Source organism: Dendroctonus ponderosae, unplaced genomic scaffold (genome assembly GCF_020466585.1).
Source record: "Dendroctonus ponderosae isolate FM_Combo_2020 unplaced genomic scaffold, Dpon_F_20191213v2 Dpon_F_20191213_255, whole genome shotgun sequence".
NCBI lineage: Eukaryota > Metazoa > Arthropoda > Insecta > Coleoptera > Curculionidae > Dendroctonus > Dendroctonus ponderosae.
In genome coordinates, this window is record NW_026018464.1 from 402 (window position 1) to 26,202 (window position 25,801).

The following is a 25,801-nucleotide window of genomic DNA, read 5'->3' on the forward strand; positions in this document are numbered from 1 at the left end:
CTTTAAAAAAGTAGTTGTATTATTTGTCATGAAGACGTGCAAGTTTTATTTTAATTTTAATCACTCGTGTGATTGAGAAATCAACGTGTTTTTTGGTTATTTACTTGAACATTATAGCGAAGTTTCTTTGCTACTAATTTAAAACTACTCTAAAATGTCCTATATCTATAAGTCGAGTTCGATATACTCTAAAATATATCTAACTGGTTATATTATACCAAAATTTTTATTGTTTATCAACTTTAAGTGTTTTGTTAAACAAATATTTTATTTATTAGTAATAATATAATATTTCGTTTTTAAACGAACTATTTTTTTAGAGTATATTTTATTTTTAAGGTCAACTATGTACAGAAAATTGACCAAGCCTTGAACTAATTAAATATTTTAGGGCAATAATAAATTGTACACCTTGTACGAGATTCGTTTTATTTAACTAAACAGCTTCAAGCCGATACCTTTTAATGAATAGGAAATCTTCAATAAATCCAGGAACAATCCAGTTAAGTATATTGAATTGATTGTACCTAAAATGCTATAAAGTGTACTTCATAATTACATACTCTTATGTTGCGTAAGTTCCAAGAGTATTTATTTTTTATTGTTTTTATCTGCATTCGGTTTAGACAAAGGAAAGCCACTATTTACAGCTGTTCAAATGCAAAAACGTTTGAATTGGGGTAAATCTAAAATATCCTGGACAACGGAAATGCGGAGTAACGTTACTTTTAGGGAAAAGAGATTTGCTTCAGGCATCACATGAAGAAATGATTGCGCAACGATCCTCAGCGAACAGTTCCAGGATTAAAGGCAAAAACAACTGAAATTTGGAATTTGTTCACCCCAGAATATTGCCAGACTCTAGTGGATTCAAAGGTACAACGTATCAAGGCCGGGCAAAGCCGAAAGTTGATGTTACTTCTTATTAAACTTTGCCTTAATATAGGCGAACGTATTAAAGAGCGTCCGAATATTTATTTGTCAGTAATTTTGTTACATTTTTAGTATTTTGCTACAGAGAAAAATCAGAATAAAGAAAAATGTTTTCCATTGTCAGCCTTTATGTGGCGGAAAGGAATAATGAATTCATTTATCAGTAGAAGAAACAAAAAAATATTTCATCATTGGACATGTAAGATTAAATCATCCGAGATCAGAGTTTAGCAAAATTACGCTTACCATTCATCTGCCCATTTCTGTATCCAAATAATCCATTGCTTTAGTCACGAAAACTTCAATGAGCACTCGAAAAAGTTCACAAAAATCGAAGACGCACTTTAATCTCACAAATATTCATGTGATATTCGATTAGTGATAAATAAAAAATAGCTTTTTGACAAAACCACACGACGGCACGGAAAATTTCACGAAATAATGTATACGAACTTGCTTTTTAAGGAAATCAGTATTTGTTTGCAAAAAAATTGAAATTTTGTGGCAATTTTCGATTTTTATACCGGGCAAAACGCAAGCCGATACTCGATTAAACAGTCACTAGTTCAACTGAGTCACATCGAAATAGACTTACTGCTAAATCTTATGTAACTGAAATATCGGGTAGTGAAGATAGGTTTCTACGGTTTTTTGCTTAAATAGACTCTATTAATAGGTTTACTGATTTTCACAAAGTACGTAAACTAACTGTGCAATTTCGGCATTTATTCGTCAAATAGGTTTCACATTTATCAATTTAATTGAGTGGTCGCAAAACTTGACAATTCTTTGAACGAAAAAGTTTAAAGAGTAAATAAAGGAACAAAGTTTCGTATTAAATGGCTGTTTTAAGGGACTGTACATTTTCTTCTTTAATTGAAAAGGCGAATAACATTTTGTGGTCTCAGAAGTAAATGGGGCTCACTAACAAGTAAGTGGGACTTTCAGCAAAAACCTTATACCGGGCTTCCCGTATAACTCCACTAAATTTCGTGTTGAAAATTGCTTGAATCTCAAAAATGATGTTTGAGATAAAGTTTCTTGAAGAACCCTCAACAAATTCATTTAAATGTAAAACACTGAGGCTTGGAGGCTAATTAGGCATTCATTCGAAATTGAATAAAACTATTTTACGTACTGCACAAGATTCATCAAACCTGGTCATGAAATCATTTTAAACACAAAACACCGCATAAACATTTTTCCAATATCATTTTATACTTACAGTTGCATAAGATTTGAACAGCAAGTCGGTCCGGATGTCATTTCGTTGAATTAGTGAATGTTTAATGGTGGATGGGAACGACAGTGCGTGTTTTGCTCCGTTAAAAATTCGATAATTGCCACAATTTTTAACTTTTGTGCGAAAAATGACTTATTTTCTGAAAGAAAATGCATTTCTTCATTGTAACGTGGAAATTTCTCTACCGGCCGTGCTAAATGAACAACAAAAACGCGATTTTTCAAATTTTCTGACAACCCCTACAATGGATCTGCTATCTTGACCTGCGCCGACTCCGACTAGACGTAGTCACTGGATATTTGGAATGCGGGTTTTGTGGACTTTTTTGAGTGCTCATTTTGAGACTAGCATTGACAGCAATGGACTTTCTGGACACAGGAATAGGCAGCTGAACGGTAGGTAGCTTAACTATTTTTTAAACGTGCATTCTTAACTGCTTTAAACTTAAATAACTCAACAGAAATGGACAGAATATGTTTTTGCTTAAAATAATGTTAGAATATGCTTAGAATTTAGAATAGCAACTTTTCCTCTATGTTGTTTTGAAAGTTTTGTAATTTTCAAAACAACTAATTAAACAACTAATTAACAACTTGCGGAAAATGTTTCACGAAATAATGGTTTTTCAAACTGCTGCATAATCATAAAAAGATCAATACTTTTTTAGTTACCTGCTACATAGTTTTTCCATCTAGAACTTCTATGGCCTCTTGTATCTTTACTCTTAGTAAAATATTCCTCCCTCAGATTGAATTCCTTTGTGTGATAACACAGTTCATCTAAGATTCATATTTTCAATTTTTTCAAACAGTTTCCATTTCCCTAAAATGTGAACCACTCAATTTTCTGGTATCCATTTTCGATCAACCTGTAAGTATATCTACTTACGTCCAATAAAGAGTTTTGTTGGATACATATCAAACACAATTTTTGTTTTAAAATATTAGTGTAATAATGTAAGTAAAAACACATAATAGCCTTTATTATTTACATAAATAACATACATAAATATATGAAATATGCATAAAAATAAGTAGATATTTATAGGTGTTTAGAGTTCTTAAATTTGAAAATTAGTTTCTGACGTGGACCTTTCCAAACAAGTCTTTTGCAACAGATTCATGTTTTTCATCCACACTATCGTCATTATCGATAGCGCGCAGAGTAGCCAACAGTTTTTTCTTGTTCTCCAAGTTTACCATCGATTTCTTCTCCATTTTTCCATTTTTCTCGCGAGACGATTTATTACCCTGCAAGAAAACGTAGCCTGTAGATATTTTAGAACCATATATACTTTACATTTACTTTGTGCTCCATTTGAAATTTGTGTTCTTCATTTAAAATTTCTTTCACGAAATCCATATCATCTTCCAAATTGAAGAATGAGTGTTTCAGTTTTGCCTCTACCTTTTCAGTATTTTGGAAAGTTTCCAGTAGAGTCTGCGTATCGTTTTTGGAGTGTTTCAAGCTATCTTTGTGAAGTTCTATTACTTTACTGCAACTTTTAACGTTGCTCAGTACGTCTGTACAATAATCACCTGAAAGCAAAAGTAATTAATATTTATTAGAAGGAGAAAGTTATTCATGAGTTGAAAATCGCCATTAAAAACGCAACAACCCAATTCCAAGGTTTCCAGGTCTGAATTACGGAAAATTACTTGAAAATTTGATTTGAGATTTGAATTATAAAATTTGTTACATTGCATTATTTAGATTCAATGGAGCAAAGGAATGTAAATATATTTAAGGGGAACACTTATATAGCTCTTGAATGTTAATGTGTCTTCAATATCTTTCGCACTTCCGGGTAAAGTGTATTCCATATTTTTAGAAACAAAACAATCAAATATATTACGTTGAAATGGGTAAATAGTGCCTATTCCGACATATAATCATAACAATTATTATGAAATATAATAAATTCTATAAATAATCTGATAATTTTTAAAAAAATGTGTGATTTAAACAAATTGTAAGTAATTGACTCTGATGCATTAAGCTGAATGTGCTAATGCTAAATGAGGGGTCCACGTACTTAAATTTTTATCAAATTCCTCTTTGGAATTATCGGCAGCTTTTTGTATAGCCATATCTAAATTTTCGGCCATTTTCTCGATATCTTGTTCGGATTCGACACTCGCAGATGTGGACCCATCGCTGCCTCTTCTGGATTCTTCGGACTGATCAAGTAAATTTTCCTGTTCATGGTCACTTTTTTCGATTTGCTGAAGCGTCTCTCTAAAATCAGCATCAGAGGTATTTCCTGACGAACTGTCTTTTTCTGACTCTCCGAAATGTTGTTGGGTTATTTTGGGTCTAAAAATTACAGTTTTCAGTTATTGTCATATTACTCAATAATTACAAATAATATAAAAGTTTCCCCAAATGAAAATATGCCTTTGAACTACATGCATTTAAAAAACAGTTGTATTTTTAATGACTATAAAAAATTTGTTAAAGTTTTTCTGCATCAGCTCAACCAGAGTAGAATTTTGAAAATTACTGCAGTTCTATGTAAAAGTACCTGACGCTATTAATGCAGTCCGTTGATAAGTCCTGCTTATTCCGGTCGTACCACACAACAATGTTTTCATTCTTCACATCTTCATCCTCCTCGTCACTACCATTACTTGGAACCATCCTCTCATTATTAATTTCAACTGTGGTGTCATCATTATCTGATTTCATTTTCGTTCTTATTCTCTGTTTTTCTTGCACGCAAGGAAGTTTTTCCAACTTCATGGAGCTTTTGGGCCTTCCCTTGAAACTACTTGGTGAATTGTCACTACTTTCAGTTGACACATCTGAGCTTTGAGGGTGAGCATTGTTAGTATCTTGATTGAATTTTCCTGAGCCTGCTGAAAGTCTTAATATTTTTTATGTATGGTTAAAATGGGGAAATAATGGGAGCTTTGAGAGCTACCTTTGTCTGATATTTTCCATTGGAGCTTTGAACTCGTTTTGGTTTTTGCGATGTATATTTTCTAGGTCTTTGGCACTGGTTCCATTCGTAATTGGCTCCAGCTTAACTTCGGTAACGGGTGTTTGGGAAGGTAATTTCTCATTACTAAAATTTCTGTTTATTGGTTGATAAGCCTTTAAAGTCGTCATTGATATGGGCTCTTTCATCGGCATTCTATTAAATCTAGAATTTCGTGGACGTACCATATTTTCTTTGGCCTAAAAAAAATGAAACCGCAATCTTATGCCTTCTTAAAAATTTACCTGCTTACATCTAATAAGCCACTAAGTCGATCGATTTCATCAAATGCATGCAACAGCTCCTTTTGACATTGCTTATGCTTAACAATTTCTGAGTTCAACCTTTGTTTCGAAGACTTGCTTTCGAGCAGCAGTTTCCTGTTCAACGTACTCACTTGTTCTTCGCTTTTCTGCAGCTTGATTTTACATTCTTCCATCAAATCAGTCAGCTTCTCCCTTTGGGTGAGATGTTTGTCTCTGTTCAGTTTTTCCAGATGCGCCAGTTGTTCCCTCGCTTTACTCAACTCATCCTCCTTTTGCTTCAGCTGCTCCATCAAATCTTTTACCGCTTTCTTCAAATGTTTATTTTTCTCAGTTAACACTCGGATTTCCTCTTCATGTGAATGTATGAGCCGTGGCAGATCCGAATTGGTGTTTTCATACTTTGAAAGAGCTTTGTCTTGTCTTTTCTGCAGAGTTTTCAACGTTTGATTTTCTCTGGCTACCTCGGCCAAATGAAAATTGGCGTCATTTAATTGGCTTTGCAGTTGGCGCAGTTTCAAAAGCTTTGCAGACATCACTCTCTGTTTAACTGGATTATTTACCTTGTGAATTGTGGGACGCATTGAGTAGGCGAGCGGATTCATCGGTTTTCTTCGCTTGAAAAAACAGCTCGAATTCGAAGTGCAGTTTGTATCGCACGATTTGCTTCTGAAAAAGTGTGCCAAAAAAAAGTTGTAACTAAAAATTTGTTGTTTTGTAATTAGTAGTAGAGAGTTGCAAATGGGACTTTGTTGCTTTAGTGAATACCAACTAGTATACAGATTCATTAAAATTAAGATCACTTCATTGGAATCTCGAAAACGGTTTGAACTATCTAGTCTAGGAAACTATAGGGATTTTGTTCAAAGTATGTACCAAAATCTCGTTTACAAATGGACAGAATTGACAATTTTTTTCTCAGCTTATTAGAATACGCAACTTTTGACTGATGCAATAAAACAAGTAATTTTTCCGGTAAACAAGTAAAATTAAATTTTGTAAATACCGGAAAGCTTTCCCATTACTCAAGCATTGCGGTTTCTTTTACTGCTTCTGAAATATTGATAATTAATATCTGCCTGATTTTAATCCTGGTTACTAAATTCCACATGCCACCAATTTTGCTCTAATGTTAAATATCTCCTGAATTATAAGGAAAACTCATAAACCTTTTCTGGCAAAATCTTAGCATTTAATAGATAACGCATCCCTAATTTAATAGAAACTGTTTCAAAAGTTTTACTCAAATTTGTCTGAAAAACACATTGAAATAAATTTATTATAAAACTCAAATAATCTCAATAGCATTACACTGTTTTCTCCTGTCTGTTCTTCGATTTTAATTAAGTTTTATTAAGCCCAGTATATTTGTATAGCCCAGTAAAGGTTAATTATTGATTATTTTCTTTTTATCTCAGTACTACTAATTTAATAATTACTTTATAATATAAATGTTTTCATTCTTTTGCAAAAAATCATAATTCCATATAATTTTACCAATTTTGCAAACGAAAAAAAATATTTTCTTTGTTGATAAACAATCTAATTTGAAATACCATGATATGATTATTTTCATTCAAATAAGAGTTAGGTACTGCTCAAGTTATAAATGCTCTGTATGATTATAATATGGAAATGCTGCATATTCACTTTTTTGGCACAAGTTTACCATTTACAGGTGAAACACATTAGACTCACATTTTAAGTAGACGAAAAAAATCCTTGATTTACTTTACTTAGTCACTACGCAAAAAAACGATATCTCTTAAGAAAGAATTGATGTTTATTTAATTTACTAGGGAAATTTTATATTTTTTATCTAAGTAACCGTAGCAGCTTTTCTATGTTGAAAAACACTGTGGGCTATTATTTTTTGAACAAATACCTACCTCGCAGTATGTATGATCACCAAAAGTAAAACTAGTGTTATTTAGACATTAGAAACTGTGTGTGTGAACTCGTGTGTGTTCACATATAAGTATGCAATTTCTTTCAATAGATTTTATATCACTCTATCTTAATAACACAGCTTTCTATTTTTTGGTGAATTTATTACTCGTTTGTATCGGATAATCTACGGCCGGAGTTTGTTTACCAAATGATTACTTCTCATCCTGTATGGCTGATTTTTTAATGCAGATTTCTGAGTAGTTTGCTTTTATACTAACGCAATAAATACTTATTCTGTGCCGTTGGTGCAAATAAAGCTGCATTCTTAGTGATACTTATGGAACAAAGATTTGAAATGTAAAAAACCGAATAATAAACATCCGAGCTTCTATTGAAATTTTCCTCAAATATGAGCAAAAAAAGTATGCTGATGAAGTGAAAGTGTATGTGGGTTGGCTGAAGCTTACAAATAGTAATGGAGTACTAACAGTATTCCTACCGATTATCGTTTTGGCTTTGAGACGACAATTTGTGGCCGGAAACACTGCTCGCACAACTGGTTGACATCATTTTTCACTCTCTCTTTGCGCGGAATAAAAGACTATTCGATTATTTCGCCGATTAAAGCATGAATAAACCCCCTATACAAAAGAGCCCGTTTTGGTAGTTTTGTGTTGTAAATTGACAATTAAAAACTGCACTGCGAAAAGTCAGTTTGTGTAGAAAAGTTACGTTGCTGGGTAACTAAAAATCTATAATCAGGTGGAGAAAGAAACTCTGGTTGACTTACATCGAATATATAGGTGAACGTGAACTATAGTATAGTGGTTTGTTCAGTTCGCTGAATAGGAAATTATTATGACATAAATAAAAAACAACAATACACAACACAATAAAACAACAAACAAACAAAAACACATAAAGGATTTAACTTCAATCATCTAGACAGGCCATCGGAGTAGACTAGTTATTGAGAGCTGAGGTTTGATAAATTTTTGCCTCATATTATTTTTACCTCTTATTTTTTCATGCTACTTAACTTATATTTAGCATAGTTAAAACGGCATAGCAACATTTTATAGTAAAAGTAAATAAAACACATTTATAATGCAGTAACAACATCTATTTAATATATTGACTATGATTTTATCAACCTCAATTAATTACTTCTGAACAGTGAAACATCTTTAAAAATCTTACGAGAGTATCGTTTTGAATTGCACCAATAATAGATTTGAAGTCCTTAAGTGGCGCACAGTTAAATTAAAATTACATTACCCAATAATTTGAGTACCTACGTAGCTGTATGGTATAATTAAGTCATCGTTTAACCAAATGTGCGTTTTTAGCTTGGTATTAAGTACTCAGCTAATACTCAAGAAAATAGGGTTTAAGAGATGCAATGATTCGCATCTTATAGAATTGTGGACAATTTAATAATACATGCAAGGAGGCTCATTTAAGAACACAACTGCATAATAGTAGTTTATTCTGCAATTAAAGAAAAACGCACTACGCAGAAATAGTATAAATTACAGTAATTGTAATTTTTCATGTTGAGAAAATATACCTAACAATCTGGTTTCTTTGGAAAATAATAGAAATGGTTTAACATGATAGTTAAAATACTTTATATTAAAGAAATATTCAGTCCCACCAGCTTTTCTGCAGCTCTCCATTTGCTTTCTTGTTTAACTCACAACTGCTTACAGGATTTTTCGCGAGTACATTAATTGTACCTCCGAAAATGATAAAATAATTAAAGTAAATTTGGAACCCCATTATCGAAACTTCAACTAAACGCTGACCGAATATCAGGAAAGTAATTGGACCACTTTGTTACAGAAAAACGCATATTAGCTTATAATGTAGCGAATCAATATATAATTTATTAAACCAAACAGTAAATTTTGATATTTATGTGATTTCATCAAGTTCTTCAATGAAATTCAACTACAAAAAATAATTTGGATATGGGGTTTGTGTTCAATTTATCAAAGTGCCGAATTTAAGCGAATTATCTGCTTTAGCCTTGTGGGGTTTTATTTTGGAGACCCTTTTGATCACACCCACCGTTGCACTCTTAAATGAAACAGCTCAGTATAAATATTCGATAAAAATCGGAGGGTCACTGAATAATGTTTAATAATACTCTCTGAGGTTTTTGCTGACGAACCAAGGTCAAATTTGTGGATATTCATCCTTAATTCTAAAATTAACAATCTCACATTAATAACACAGAAACATTGTAAGAATTTAGACTTTTTCGATTACGTATAGAACCCCTAAAGTCTACAATAATAATTAGTAACATAATTTAACACCTATTGATTTAGTTCTATTTTGGCGCTCCACCTAAATAGTTACTTTACATCACATTTCAACAAGTTATTGTCTTGAATAACTAAGGCTATACTTTCGATTTGTTACTTTTAAATGGAATCGCATGCAGCACTGCAAATAGTAACTGTGTTTCAAGTACTGGCAATATTGATATTTAAGTAACTAGAAAACAAATACAGGTATGTCATATTTAGAAAATATTACTGTAGTTGACGTAAACCTCTTAAAGCTAAACTTAATATTAATCGCGGAAGGTTTAAATCGCATAGACAATCGTCCTGAACCAAGTACGCGTGCTCCCATTGTCCCTAATTATTCAATTTACAGTAAATAGGTACAAGGACAATATAAACACCACTATTCCAACTATAGTAGTCGTTTTGAATGTGAATTACTTCTAACAAATAACACCGATTAAAGGCAAAGGCAGTTCAGGTAGGCTTTCCCAATTAAAAATATCGTTTTACCCTGCTGAAATTTTGTTAAGTATTGGATTTATAGCATCAGGGCACAAACTTTATAGGAATTAATACACATTCAGGCCTCTGTTACAAGCATCTTGTATCAACCACTTACATTAATATTTTTATTTGCCGGTCTATCGATTCTTATATCTCCACAAATGGGTTTATTGTTATACCGACCCAAATAGATGTTTGCATGCATTGGACTGCTCAAATCAAATAATTTCGTTGTGCAAACTTACAACCTGAAGAAATAGAAATTATAATACACACTTTGTCGTTAATGTGTTCAATGCTTAAACAACAGAATCTATAACCGGCAATGTGGGTTGAATGATTCCTCCGGGACCAGGTAGTGTAGTTTTGCCTTCATTTAAAAACATATCCACAGCTCGAGCCGCTTGACGGCCCTCAGATATCGCCCAGACAACCAACGATTGTCCTAGAAGAGAACGCAAGTGTATTCAAGCTATGAGAAATTGAAAACTTCATTAGGCAATACCTCTTCGACAATCCCCGGCCGCAAACACGTTATTCACGTTCGTTCTGTAATTGTTGGCACTGAAGTTTGATCTGGGATCGAGTTCCAGATCCAATTGGTCTCCTATCGCTCTCTCGGGTCCTAAAAAGCCCATTGCAAGCAGCACCAGATCTGCTTTGAAGACTTTCTCACTTCCTGGCACGGTGTTCATCTGCCATCGGCCACTTTCGTCTTTCACCCATTCAACATTCACAGTCTTTACCCCTGAAAATATTTGAAAATAGTTCATTATTGATGGCTTATTATGTCTTCAATTAAAATACGAAGCAGCGAAAGCAAAAATCCCGCTAATGGGTGCTGCCTTGAGTATGACTTCATTCTCAGTTTATATTTTTTGGCTTCAGCAATTGCTTTTACTTTCATTCTACAGCAATTTGCAGTGTCTCAAAGGGTGCCAAGCTTTAAAGGTATTGTCGTGCAGGGAAACCCCAGTATTACAAGGGAACCCCATTCTGCTGATAAAAAAATGGCGTGCACAGCGGAAGAGCGCGTATCGTGCAGGGGAACCCCCTTTAATCGGTTATAAATAAGTCTGCACAGTGGGATTAAGGAGAGTCAGTCCCGTTTTTTCTCCAGGTTGCATTCTGCATGATCAGGTTGTTTCTGGGGCGCACTTCGATTTACTTTACTTTAAGTGATCAGAACCCGGCTGATTCCAACTTTTAATTATACAAAAGTGAATTAGATTTTCGCCGTTCATATGCGAATATTTTCTTTGTCTAGCCAGACCACGGTTTGCTATAGAAAAACTATATTTAGCGAGTGCCAGGTGGTTCCCGAATTTAAGGCAGTGTTTTTCTCGAAATGAAAGATGTGCGGCCGAAGGAAATATCGTAAAGGGGTGGCCCTAAAAATATCCCTCGCAAAAACATTTTACTACTAAGAGACTAATAAAACAGCAAGAATGAATCCGCGGTCATCGGACAGCGCCACGAGACAAAAATATTATCAAACAAGGATCTTCTACGGATTCCAGCCGAACCTTGGTGGAAATAACGAACCAAAGTGTGGGCCATTCTCCGGCATTATCCTGAATGTCGTCATCCTCCAGCAATTTTCGTGTTTTTTCTGGAACTTTTTACTCACTAGCTTCGGAACATCTGAATATATTTTTTATGCAGGGTGTTAAGAATTCGATGAATTAATCCTGCTAACTTTGGATTGGACGCAATTGATTTAGACACAAAAACCGAAAGTATCTCTAGTATACAAAGCCAAGGTGTTTTTTGTTATTATATTCATGCCGGCACAGACACTACCCGTGTTTTCTTGAAAAATCTGAAGAGTGTCAAATACGCACATTTTTTTGCGTTTTAAATATCTTTAAAGAACTGTAAAAATACTCCAAGAGTATCAACTGCTGATAGTAAAACATTCGCAATGTTCTCGATTAGTATGCAAACCGATTTAGAAGAGGAGATGTTTAAGAAACAAATTTAACAGAAATGTTCAAACGGGCTTACCTTTGACATGTCCATTACCATCATCCAAAAACTCTTGAGTCATGATACTGAACACACGAGGATCTGAGCCAAACCTCACTTTGACCTCTTCATGTCCGTAATCCACTCTAAAGACTCGCGGCCACTGTGGCCACGGATTGTCGTTGGATCGATTCGGTCCAGGTTGTGGAAGAATTTCGAAAGTCGTGATTGAAGCTGCACCCTGGCGAAGCGAAGTTGCGATGCAGTCGCAACCGGTATCTCCACCTCCTACCACAATTACATGCTTGTCTTTAGCATGCGGACCGTCGTGATTGGCTCCACCTTGCTTCTTCTGCCAACTTTCCAGAAATTCCATAGCGAAATGAATTCCATTTAGTTGGCGTCCTAGAATATTATTAATCGTTTTCTATTTGCGTATTCTTTAGGGGGTTACTGAGTTACTTTTAGGGCTCACTTGGAGAGTACTGGATTGTTTTATTTGAAAAAAATTCTCCTAGTTTTAGCTCTTGAAGATGCACTTTGCCATTAAGCAATATTTTTAAGGAGCTCAATAGTCATTTGGAAAACCTCTAGTAAAGCTAAATAGGTATTACAATACAAACATTACGATACTTTTTTAAATTTCATTAAATTAGCAACAATTCAGTTGGAAAGAATTACAATTTCATATATTTTTATGGAAAAATTGCAACCGCAAGCATCCAGCAGATATGTCATGACATATGTATTAACGTTGTAGCCCATTTATGGTTAGTTTCTGAATTGTGCTCTTCAAAGCGTAAAATGTATTTCTCAGCTCTTTCTTTATGTAAACATTCTTAAACTTACAACTCACCAACAACAAGATTTTGTATAAAATTAATATTTAAAAAACCACAAGTTTTTAAGTATCTTATTAAAGTATAACTAAAGTATAAATTTGAACAACCACTCAACAAGTAGTTGTTTTAAAATTTGCAAAAAAGCAAATGTACATTTGTTTGAATTCCCCTGGCACCTCAGATTGAAGATATACGTGCAAATATAACTAGTATATTTTTTTACCTGGCAAAGGCAGATCTCGAGGCCAAGTGGCTCCCGTGCACAAAACGACAGCATCAAATTCTTCGCTCAGTTCCTTTGCAGAAATATCGCTTCCGACATTGACGTTGGTCTTGAAAACAATGCCTTCCGCAGTCAGTAGATCAACTCGTCTTTGTACTACTTGCTTGCTCAGCTTCATAGTCGGTATACCGTACTGTAGCAGGCCACCAACCCTATAAAGAACAACACATTTATTAATAACTTAGTAATTACTTATCGACGTCTCTAACAGGCTAGTCCTAGTGGAAATATTACCTGTCGTTTCTCTCGAACACAGTCACATTATATCCAGCTTTATTCAGCTGATGTGCACAAGCTAAACCAGATGGTCCTGAACCCACCACGACTACCTTTTTGCCCGTTCTCGATGTTGGTATCTGAGGTACAATCCAGCCGTTGTCGAAGGCATGATCGATAATGGCACATTCAATATTTTTTATTGTGACGCTTGGTTCGGAGATTCCTAAAACGCAAGCTCCTTCACACGGTGCTGGACACACTCTTCCAGTGAACTCCGGGAAATTGTTCGTTTGAAGCAAATGATGTAGTGCTTGGCGCCATTGGTTCTGGAACACCATCAAATTCCACTTGGGAATTATGTTCCCAAGCGGACAACCGTGTGAGTTAGACTGGCAGAATGGCACACCACATTCCATACATCTGGCAGCCTGCACTCTCAGTCCTTTCCTCACGTGTTGGAAATTGTAAATTTCGTCCCAGTCTTTCATGCGTTTGTCTGCAGATCTATACAGTCCAGTCTCTCGTTGATATTTCATAAAACCTCTAACTTTATCCAGAGCACGCTCCGCTTTCCTGGGCTCATGCGAGTCGCCTACTGTATCTTCGATGTCGAGGATCTTCGGTTCGTTTGATTGGGTAGTCGCCTGCTTGACAATTGTATTTTGTTTAAGCGCTCGTTGATATTCATATGGGAAGACTTTGACAAACTCCTTCATTCTGGAGTCAAATTCATTGATGAGCTTTGTGGCCACCAGACTACCAGTTAACTCTTCAAATTCTTTTAGAAGTTTCTTGACTAATAGCACATCATCACGATCCTCCAATTTGCAGAGTTCGACCATTTCCATGTTGCATTTTGTTGAGAACTTTCCATCGATGTCCCAAACATACGCAATGCCGCCTGACATGCCAGCCGCAAAGTTTCGCCCTGTTAAACCGAGAATAAGAATAATTCCGCCAGTCATGTATTCACAGCCATGATCGCCGACTCCTTCGACAACCGCCACAGCCCCAGAATTTCTCACGGCAAATCTCTCAGACGCGATTCCTCTGAAGAAAGCCGACCCAGAAGTTGCGCCATATAAACAGACGTTGCCTACAATAACATTTAAATGGGACTCGAATGGCGATGTTTTCGGTGGGTATATTACAATGGAACCACCAGAGAGACCTTTGCCCACATAATCGTTGGCATCTCCTTCCAAAATTAAAGAGACTCCTTTTGCTAGGAAGGCTCCGAAACTCTGACCGGCAGAGCCAGTGAGACGGATATTAACGGATTTGCCATCAGGCAAGCCTTCCTCGTTGTATTTGAGAGATATGTGATAGCTTAGTGTGGAGCTGAAACATCGATCTTCGTTTTTGATCTTCATTTCTATATCGACGCTGTCTTGAGTGCCTTCAATCACTGGCCTAGCTAGGTCAATGAGTTGGTTGTCTAATCGATGCTCTAGCTGGAAGTCTTGGCCTTTGGACCCTCCTTTAATGTTCACTCCTGGTCGCATGTGTAATGCATTTTGTAAAATGAGGTTTAAGTTCAGCATCTTGGCCTTTGGTGTACCGGTTTCAAGCGGTTTGAGCAAATCAGTTCTCCCAATTAATTCCTGGTAGGTTCTCACGCCTAGTTTTGCCATGTGTTCCCGAATCTCTTCAGCTAACATGAAAAGATAGTTGACTACATGTTCTGGATGGCCAGTAAACTTCTTTCTAAGTACAGGATCCTGAGTGGCGATTCCTACTGGGCAAGTGTTTAGGTGGCATTTTCTCATCATGGTACAGCCCATAACTATTAGAGGAGCGGTGCTTAAGCCGATCTCATCCGCCCCTAAAAGGGCTGCAACCACCACATCAAAGCCAGTTCTGATTTGTCCATCAGCTTGCAAGACAATTCGTGATCGGAGATTATTCAAAACTAAGACTTGATGCGTTTCGGCAATACCCAATTCCCAGGGTAGTCCGGCATTTTTTATGCCTGTCCAGGAACTGGCGCCGGTGCCGCCATCATGACCTGAAACAACAATGTGCTCCGCCTTTCCTTTCGCAACACCGCTAGCAACCACTCCTACACCTACTTCAGATACCAATTTAACGGAAATGCGAGCCTGTGGATTGGCGCATTTCAAATCATATATAAGTTCAGCTAAATCTTCGATTGAATAGATGTCGTGGTGGGGAGGAGGTGAAATTAACCCTACCCCCGGGACAGAATGACGAGTTTTAGCAATATCAGCGGTAACTTTATAGCCGGGCAGTTCGCCGCCTTCTCCAGGTTTAGCTCCTTGTGCCATCTTGATTTGCAGATCATCAGCGTGTGCCAAATATGAAGACGTTACCCCAAATCGTCCGGAAGCAACTTGCTTAATAGCTGATCTTTTCTCACTGTCGAGATATCTTTCTGGGTCTTCGCCACCTTCTCCTGTGTTGCTTTTACCGCCCAGCTATTCAAGAAAGTTAATATTAGTCAATTGTCCTGATTAATATGAGAATTCACCTAGTAGCTTAATGTGTAAAGTATCATAGGACATACGGGATTCAACAAGTCAGTTCTTAACTTACCTTGTTCATTGCAATCGCCAAAGTCTGATGTGATTCTAAACTGATGGATCCAAAGCTCATCGCTCCCGTGGCAAATCGTTTAACGATTTCCGATGCCGGTTCGATTTCATTCAATGGCAATGGCTCATCCAGAGTTCTCAACTCCAATCGGCCTCTAAGCATGCAATCTCTCACTGACTGCATTGTCGACTCAACGAATCGATTGTAGGCAGATCTGTTCTTGTTCACAGCAGACTCTTGCAGGGACGCAATACTAGCGGGTTCATTCAAATGTTTTTCACCACCAGCACGCCAATGGTATTTGCCAGCATCCCTTAGAACAAGCGAATCGGAGCCCACTTCATACGCAGTTTTGTGACGTACTAATGCTTCGGCCGCTAGCATTTCCAATGTTACTCCTCCTGCAAGTTCGAAAGATCGTTTTTGTATTTAGTTCATAAGATTGAGGAATTTACATATTGAGGAAGTTGGTCTTTTTAACGAACGAGTTATGTATGTAGTACGAATCGCGAACCACGTAAATATGGTACGATATTCGCTATAAATTTAGCTGTTCAGTGGAACATTAAGTTCCCCGAATATTTAAAAAAAAAGTCACTTTTCACAGTTCTAGAGTTGTTTTCTATCACCAGTTACCATAATCTCTTAAGGCCCCTACACATTAGTAGGCAACTATCGTGTCCGGCTCGTAGCATGTAGGTCACGCAAAATATTAAACAATGGTTATTAATAATATATAATTAAGGTACCAACATGGGTCGATAGCCCTTTTGTATAGCAAATAAAAATACTGTTCCTATCGATGCACTCATTATATTTTGACATTCAAATAACAAAAAGTCAGTTGATTGCAGCTACTAAATAAAAACTTCTGGTAGTTTTTGTGCCAAGACACAAGTGGTAAACTGCTGAAATTTACCACTTGCCCAATAGGTCAGGAGAATTACGCCAAATTTTTCAAATATATCTCTAACGTGAGGTGACTTAGATAACTATATAGATCGGAATCGCTCAAGAATGGTGTACCTATCGAAAATGTTGAGGTGCGCCAGCTTGATAAGGTTTGGTATTTGCATAAACAACGAAATAGTAAAAAAAATGTGAAAATCGCGTTTTTTTTTACTATTTCGCGTTTTAAAAATCCTATTTTCCTCTGACCATTAATAGCGGAGAAGCTAGAAGTTTTTTCTTAACAAAAGTTAAGTCAGATCGTAAAATGCTTTTGCCTTTATAAATTGTAAAGATAAAAAACATTAAAAAATAAGTATTTCCCACGGAGAAAGAACGCAGCGTTGAGCAGACGAACGCAAGCTGATTACAAATCAATATACAAAGTTTTTTCCCCTGAATAAAATATGTTAATACTCGATCACGACTAAATGCTCGATATTTTTGAAAATTTGTACCACACAAGTAATAGTGTGTGCACTCAAAATACTATGAAAAACATAGCACTAAGAAATCTTGAATTATAACGCGATTTGGATAGATGCAAATTTGAAATTAACTGGGTTCGAAAAACTTTTTGATTGTGCCCTCATACAGCAACTTGTTCTAAATTATACGCGGTGTCTTTAGCAATTAGTGGTCTTCCGCCCAAAGACATCAATTGCTTTTTTCAATGGAACACCCTGTATATTAATCATGTAAATTTAATGGTCTTCCCGAACATGCAGTAATATAGAGGGTATTTGATTTAAAAAAATGCAATTAGTGGTTTCAAAAAATCACTTATTTCAAGACTGTACCTATGTAGACAAGATGTATAATTGAGATTGCTTTTTACCGAGTCTCGATGGTGTTCCCTTGAAGCATCGATCAATAACCTCATCTGCCAAACCCACAGCCTCAAATATCTGGGCCCCTTTGTAGGACTGCAAGGTGGAGATGCCCATCTTTGCCATAACTTTGCTTACTCCAGTTTGCATGGCCTGTGCATAGTTTTGATAAATCGCTTCGTCAGTTAAGCTCGTATCCAATATTCCTTGGTCTCTTAGGCTCGATGCTAGTTCTAGAGCTAAGTAGGGGCAAATCGCATCAGCTCCATAACCCAGTAGAACGCAAATGTGGTGCACTTCTCTAACTTCTGCACTTTCAATTACGAGCGCCACTTTCATTCGTCGTCGAGTTTCGATTAGATGATGATGAGTTGCTCCTAGAAATTTTTAAAAAAGTTTTGCTGTAACGCCTACAGTAATACACAATTTTTGTATACAAACTAAAAGAAAATATTCAAATAGAGGAGGAAAATTTACAAACGGGGCATGTGACCACTGAAGGAGCAGCGCCGTTAGAGAAAATCTACAATTTATAAACTGGTTATATACCCGTTAGATATTTTGAGGTGTTTTGGGTGCTAACATATTTTACTTCCATATGATATCATATGACAGGGATGAATTTTAGGGTCACTTTGCTAAAAATTTAAATGGCTTTATTTGTAAAGATCATTAGCTACTTCCAACATATTTTCTCCAAGATCAAATTTCAGTAGGTTTTCGAGCAAAAAACATGTTTGTCGCAATTTACGGCTGTTAAACCTTTTCCTTCTGGAAATGTCCCCATTCATGTGGCAGTGATTTATTATTATGTTTCGATATATTTTTTATGTTTACTTACCTAATGCCAGCAAACTGCTAATCGGAACACGATTTTTGCCAGCCAGTCGATCAGATAAAATAATCAATTCATTCGCTTTCGCTGCCTTATTGGCTTGATCGCAAATTTCTTGCAATTTTTTCAGGAATCCTTCAATCCCACTCTCCACAGGGAATGTAATGTCGATAGTATGCGACGACCAATTTCTATGAGAGATATTTTTGAACACGTCTAAGTCCGCAATAGAAATTACCGGATTTTTCAACCAAAATCTGTGAACCTAAAAAAAACGTGTTTTATGCAAAATTAAATATTAAATTTGCTTGAAGTAATGCTGACCTGCTTAGCATTGGGTTCTAAAATGTTGGCCTCTGGACCAATCGGACACTGAAGAGACATTACAACCTTTTCGCGGAATGGATCAATAGGCGGGTTGGTCACTTGGGCGAATAATTGCTTAAAATACTCGAAAAGCAGCGGTGCAAAGTTGGAGAGGCATGCCAAAGGGGCATCATTGCCCATACTGCCAAGCGCTTCTTTTCTGAAAGGAAATTGTGAATTTATTAATTAGTCATTGCTTAATTATAAGCGGCTCTCTAAACAAAATACCTACTTATTGTTGATCATGGGTAACAACAGTATATGAATGGTCTCAGTGGAGTAACCATACAATGGTAGTCGCTTATCACTCAATCCACTTGGCTCGTATTTTGGCTTGGCTGAACAACCAGCTTCCAAGTGAGCTTTTCTCAATTCATCCATTGAAATCTAAAGGAAAAACCCATTTTAACCCCTTTACCACAATGCTATTAAAATATTTGCATAGGAAAATAACAGAAATAGGGTTAATACGACTACACGCAAGCATACTATGTTAATCAAAAATACAAATCTAATTTGCGTCTAACTAAGAAAAATCGTACAGCAAAACGAATATCTGCATTTGCACAGAAAGCAATCGTCGTCACTACGAAAACTCACCATCTGTAGACGTCGGAACAATATAGAAAAAGAAAAATTATGCTTTAGTATCACATCAATTTCATAAAGCGCTACAAGTGTTTTTAATTGTACTGGTAAACGTGTTAAATCTACAAGTCGAGTCTTAAGTAAAGTAATAGTAATAAGCAAAAATCGAATTTCAAATTAGAGTCGTTAGTTCAATAATAAATCAGAAATTTATTGGACTTGGGAAAAATATAACTTTATAAATGCATTGCCAATTGGCAGTATGAACTTTGCACTTTTAATAATCTTAAGTGTAAAAAAATGTACTATTGAATTTCCACTGAAGCAAATACAACGAAACATTGAGAATCTCGTTTCAGCCGATTCTTAATTCAAATATTGTCTGCACTATTTTTGCCACGTATCATATACAATGACTCTATTATTAACATGGTTGATAATAGATGAGGATGGTATTGATAGCTGATCAATATAGCAAATTATTTCAAGCTAACTAAAAATATATATAAAAATATTTTTAAGTGCCTTCCTCTTAAAAAATGCAGTAAAACAGAACTCATTCCCAATATTTTTAAAACGACAAATGACTAAAGCCAAGTAAGTGCAGTATATCCATATGGAAAAGGTGCCGTTGCTTTGCACACTAGTAAACAAACCGCATGTTTTTAAGTTTATTCCTAAAAAAATTTTTAGCTCACATTTATTTGTTCGCTCAAACTCGCTAATATAAACTTAATAAATATTTCAACCGTAATGTGTTACAAAGGGGCTATTGGTACGTAAATATAATCCAGAATCATAAACAGATTTCTTCGAGTTTAAGTCGATTAAACCTCTGATTTATTTATACGTTACAAAGCAATCTTAGTATCAACTTCAGACGAAAAATCAAAACCAAAAGTATCTTCAGTCTGAGAATGAACCAAAGACTAGAAGATGCGGTTTTCAAAACGCGCATAAATTTTGAATTTGCACACTTTGCGTGAAAACTGTAAACTTTCCTAAAATTCTGTTTAGTACCAAAAGTTAGCATTTTAAGGCTCTATGTGGCAATGAGAACTAACGCTCTACAGCTCAACCGGTTCTCCAAATTTGAGCCAAATGAGGCAATTTAAAAAATATATTTAGGTGTCCAACCACTAGGAGAGAGATGGTTTAAAGCTGAATTTGGCAATTACGAACTTTTTAAATATATGTATACTTGACTTGATTGTGCACCTCAAGGTAATTAATACCATCACCATATCTAGGCGACGCCACTGTTTAGCAGAGTATGCGGAACCTTTTTGCAGAGCGCAAGCTTTTCGTAAGCAGTAACGTAAACGTTTAGATTTACTATAGATTTTTAAAACAGTGGCAAACAAAAATGGAAAAGACTATAAACATGTAGAAAAAACATTAAACAGTTTAAATATATTTAAAGCTTTGCTATCCCTCTATTATTCTTTGATTTTTTTTAAATTTGTGTTTACATAAAAACATGTAAATTGTTGAACATTTTTTAGATTTATTGGCTAAAAAGGGAAACATAGTTTCTCATTATGGCGTTCACAAATCTTTAACCAAATCTGAACGGTCTAACGGTCTAATTCGAATATAATCATCAACATTTTCTGATTTTTGGGAAGCATTTCCAATTGATCGGTACCAAAATTTACCTATTACATGGAGTTAAATGTAGTTTTTTTCTTCCCATTTGCCGAATGGATTTAAGATGGAGTTGCTATTGTCAATTAGTGTTTTAGGAATATGCTCGAATATTGGTTTGTCACTTGAATTTGAGACACCTTGTATCATTTAATGCTATATTAAAATAAACTAGACGTTAATATCTACAACTTTTGTATTTAACATTTTTCTCTAATTTTCAAATTAGATAAAAACCCGTTAAAACGGGGTGGCCAAAGTTGAATCAATAACCCTGTGCATACAAAATTTTGCGTCTTCCCCTGTAGCCCTAGAAATTTTTTGAACCAACCAAATTGATTTGTCATGTCACTTTTCCATATCTAACCATCTGTTAAGGAATAGTTAAAAAAAATCGCCAAAAATGTCCGAAACAAAACTTCCTTTCGAAAAAAGTTATTCTTTATAAAATATCGGGTACATCGAGCACTATCCAACGGTAATTTTCCAGCTTTCATAGTTTTCCAGAAAATCGCAAAAAACTGCAATATCTCGATAACCAAAAGAGCTGAACTTATCATAAACCATTTATAAAAAAAATTAAACAGCGTCAAAAAACTCTGGGAGTACACGGCTTTGGAAAAATGCGTGTGCGTGAGAGTTTCGCATTTGAACTGAAAGCGGTGCAGTTTTATCAATTTTTGACATTGTGATTTTTCGGGCACACGTGAAAGGACCGTTTGAGAACATTTCCGAATATGATTTTATTGCTTTATTAGAATAAAACTTAAATAAATGGAAAAAGTACAAATTTGATGAACCATATACATATATTTGCTTTAAATCTCTTTTTCTAACAAACAGTCTAGTTTCGTTCGAATATACTCTAAAAGTTTCTGCGAAATCCAGTGTAGGTTGTATTTATTTAAAATGTATCAATTTTCTTATAATTTACCTGTTCTTTAAGCCACTCTGCATGAGGTCTGGATTGCGAAATGTAATGTTTCAGTTCCACATCCTGAATAACAGATTTCTCCTTAGTGTCGACTAGCAGCATTCTCCCGGGTTTCAGACGACTCTTCAAAATAACATTGGCTGGGTCTACATCATATACACCCACCTAAAAATGAAAAATAAAACATAGACTTAAAAAATAGTACATAAGAAATTTGAGACCAGGAAAGTGGTAATTGAAGTATGTACCACTCTTTAATAGCGTCAAATCCATTCTCATTTTTTACAAATCTGTGTTTTGTCCTTACCCTTATAGAAAAAGTGGACTTGACTATAATATTAACATCACTTGAATTTAAAAATGTTCTTACTTGATTCACAAACAGCATTTGGAACGGAACACAAACGCAATTTTTTAATTATATTTAGCGAAAAGGACCGTAGATAAAATTGTAAATACTAACAAATATTTGAGCAAATTGGACATTACATACTATTCTCTGTAAATTACATACAAACTCCATTGATCGGATCAACGAAAAAACCTACCTCGCTGGCCATAACCATAATGTTATCTTTGGTGATGTAAAACCTAGAGGGTCGGAGTCCATTTCTATCCAAAGTAGCACCGATGTATCTCCCATCGGTAAACGAAATCAAAGCCGGCCCATCCCAGGGCTCCATTGTGCAGGCTGCCCAGTGATAGTAGTTACGTTTCTCTTCCGGCATCGTCGGGTCATTTTGCCATGCTTCCGGAACCATCGTCATCACAGCCTGGAACATTATTTTATCGAAACCCTTTTCTCAACTTTCTAAGTGTCGCTCATACTTCTGGCAGTTTTCTTTGGCCGGCATGAACCAAAAATTCCAGCACACAATCAGCCGATCCACTATCGGATAGATTGGGTTCAACAACTGGATACAATTGCTTCAGTTTTTCGCCAAATATCTGATTCTTCATAACGCCTTCTCTGGCTTTCATGCAATTTACGTTCCCGCGAAGGGTGTTGATTTCTCCATTGTGGGCTATCATTCTGAAGAGAAATTAGTCGGTGTTGAAAATTTATTGAAAAACAGCCTCTTTTGAAAAGAGTCAAGGTGATGTCGAATTATTAAATGATGTCTCTTGGTCTCGAGAAAATTTACATGTGCTTCAATTTTGTCGATTTCCATATTTTTTACGTGAATATTATAATCACCTTAAAGGATGTGCTCTTTCCCAGCTAGGGAAAGTATTCGTACTGAATCGGGTATGCACCAAAGCCAAGTAGGTGTCGTAAAGCGGATCTGTTAGATCCGGAAAGTAAGTCCATAGTTGATCTGAAGTCAACTGACCTACAAAAATAATGAGACTCAAAAATAAATTAATACCGTAAATAACAAGTCAAATAGAAATCGGTAAAGTTTTTCCTAGTTAATTAATTTCCTTATTTCTGTTGTCTGCAGCTTCTTTAACTAATAAGCCTTTATTAAAGTATACTCACTACAGTGTCCCAAGGTATGTTTATGTATATAGTATTTTCATTGATACAAAATATATTAAAATATTAATACAAAAAGAAAATCTCTTAAAATCCTCTGAAAAAATACAAAAAGTAACAATTATTGTAGCTATCGTGTTTTCTGCAGCATTTTGTGAACATTAAAACAATTATGTTAATTAAATAACTTTTTCTTAAATGTATTCTTTGGAATTTGCGACTAAGGACTGCTCCGTGAATATTATTATTAAACTCTTGGATCTTCTGTGGTCTTCTATCATATAGATCAGTTAAGAACAATATTACTAATAGAAATAGCGCGAATAGAATACAAACATTGACTTTATAATATCTGTAGCAGTTTCTAATGTTTTTTTTTCTTTGAATGATTAGTAAACATTTAAAAGTTAAGGCATCTAGTTAAGGCAACTAGTCATTCTAAATATTCAGTGTACTGATCGGTACCATCAAGCGCCATGCCTCATCTGGCCAACTATATAGTATTTACGAGGGCATTATTTACAGGTATTACTAGCCGAGCGATGAGTTCTTCATATTTCCAATTGAACTGGTAGTAACTGTGTTTACATTTCGAGAAATTTGTGAATAAAAACAATATCCGGATTTAAAAAACCATTTATGTAACAGTGGCACAGTTTACGTTGGTATCTACAGATTTTCCTGTTACTACATATATAAAAATTCAACTGGAATATAGGTTTTTACCTTTATAGACTACAATTCTCCGGCTCAACGAACAGATGTAAAATCTCTTAGTTGGAGCCGGAATTTCGTGGCTTGCTCTCTTTCTTAATACGAAGATAACACGATCTAACTCCTCATCAGATGCATTATCTAGTGCTGCTTTCGGCACCACAAACACCTACAATAGAATCACTGGTAAAAAAGTATGTAGTCTGATGTTACAGATTTGTTATTCATTTATTAGATGTACTTATATCTGCTTACCTGCCTCATAAAAGGTTCAGAGTTTTTCGCAACTGCGCCTATGGCGGCATTATTGGTTGGTACGGTACGCCAAGCCAACACGGACAAATCCAATTCCTTAAATAAATTAAAAACATTATATTATTACATACATTTTTATAGTAAGTACCAGTTTGAACAAAGATTATACTTTTAAAAGTATAATTACTTTCATAGAAATTTTAGAAAACATTTAATGTGTTTTATATCAAACTCAATTTGAAAAGAATAAAATATATTTTTGAATTTTGAAATACCTCTGCCAAGGCACCAAATTTAGTCTCAGACTCTTGGTGGTGAAGCTTGTCCACATAAATGATGCCGGTCGCATATCGTTCAAATGGAGGCAGCTGCACATTGTCTTCGTCCCTAAAAGAAAAACACATTTTATCAACATCAACAGCAGAAATTTTCTGGAAATGTTTAAAAAAATACTCTTTTTTGTTTTACATTATTGATGAAATAATTGTCTATTGTAGGTAACTGGTACTTTAATAAACAATCTGGTTCAATCAAAATGGTTAATCTCAGGAGCATTTAAATTTATTAGACTTTCCAAAGGCGCTAAAAAACGGTATATTGTTTTATATAATATAATAAATGTATTCACGTTTTACTTGAAGCATATATTTAAATTCGCACAGTAAATAAATATTGCTATGATGAATCAAAACACGCTGTGTATAATTTTTAGTTCTAATTAAAAAAATTATGAGTTGGGTCGGTAGAATACTTACCAAAAAAACGTAGTAAACAAATTTTTTTTACGTAAAAGCAAATTGACTTCTCATTAATTAGATAACTATATCTTAAAATAATAAGCAATTATTCGTTAAATAACTTTTGCACCATGTATTTATAAATTATCGCGAATGAATGAATTATCTAATGTAATTAATTCATTATATTAGACGCCGTAAATTATGACGAATGTCTCACTATGAGAGAGGCATTTATTTTCCATTAAAAACAATGTTGTTGTTGTTGATGTGCTGTTATCATGTTTGAAGTATTTAAATACCTAACAGCTTGCTCTGATTAACCGGCTTTCTGATTAAACGCAAATTCTGCGTAGTACATAGTTAAATCACAGACTTATCGAGATAAGCTTATATACAGAGTGTTCAATAAAAACCTATGATCAAAATGATACCGGGACATTTTTGCGCGCCTGTAAACACACTTGCAGACCTTTTTCTTGATAG

General features: G+C 35.1%; 2 protein-coding genes across 4 annotated transcripts; both read right to left on the minus strand.

The window, feature by feature from the left end:
* Positions 1-3,141: 3,141 nt before the first annotated feature.
* Positions 3,142-8,042, minus strand: LOC109543665 (lebercilin-like protein). 2 transcript variants are annotated; one of them, XM_019913485.2, is made up of 7 exons: positions 7,809-8,042; positions 5,410-6,088; positions 5,100-5,356; positions 4,701-5,042; positions 4,212-4,492; positions 3,482-3,714; positions 3,142-3,426 (listed from the first exon to the last, which is right to left on the minus strand). In XM_019913485.2, exons 1-7 carry the CDS (start codon positions 7,877-7,879, stop codon positions 3,250-3,252), a joined length of 2,040 nt encoding a protein of 679 aa, XP_019769044.2. In that variant the 5' UTR covers positions 7,880-8,042; the 3' UTR covers positions 3,142-3,249. The 2 variants fall into 2 exon arrangements, with proteins under 2 accessions (XP_019769044.2, XP_019769045.2); XM_019913486.2 differs by having other exon boundaries at positions 7,798-7,872.
* A 372-nt stretch (positions 8,043-8,414) lies between these two features.
* On the minus strand, positions 8,415-24,997 carry LOC125503707 (glutamate synthase [NADH]-like). 2 transcript variants are annotated; one of them, XM_048664439.1, is made up of 18 exons: positions 24,854-24,997; positions 24,579-24,674; positions 24,336-24,492; positions 23,328-23,463; positions 22,958-23,162; positions 22,678-22,902; positions 22,130-22,294; positions 21,563-21,565; positions 19,193-19,347; positions 18,919-19,120; positions 18,601-18,859; positions 17,768-18,136; positions 15,982-16,382; positions 13,441-15,863; positions 13,147-13,358; positions 12,121-12,486; positions 10,619-10,861; positions 8,415-10,558 (listed from the first exon to the last, which is right to left on the minus strand). In XM_048664439.1, exons 1-18 carry the CDS (start codon positions 24,980-24,982, stop codon positions 10,413-10,415), a joined length of 5,892 nt encoding a protein of 1,963 aa, XP_048520396.1. In that variant the 5' UTR covers positions 24,983-24,997; the 3' UTR covers positions 8,415-10,412. The 2 variants fall into 2 exon arrangements, with proteins under 2 accessions (XP_048520396.1, XP_048520397.1); XM_048664440.1 differs by lacking the exon at positions 21,563-21,565.
* Positions 24,998-25,801: the final 804 nt, after the last annotated feature.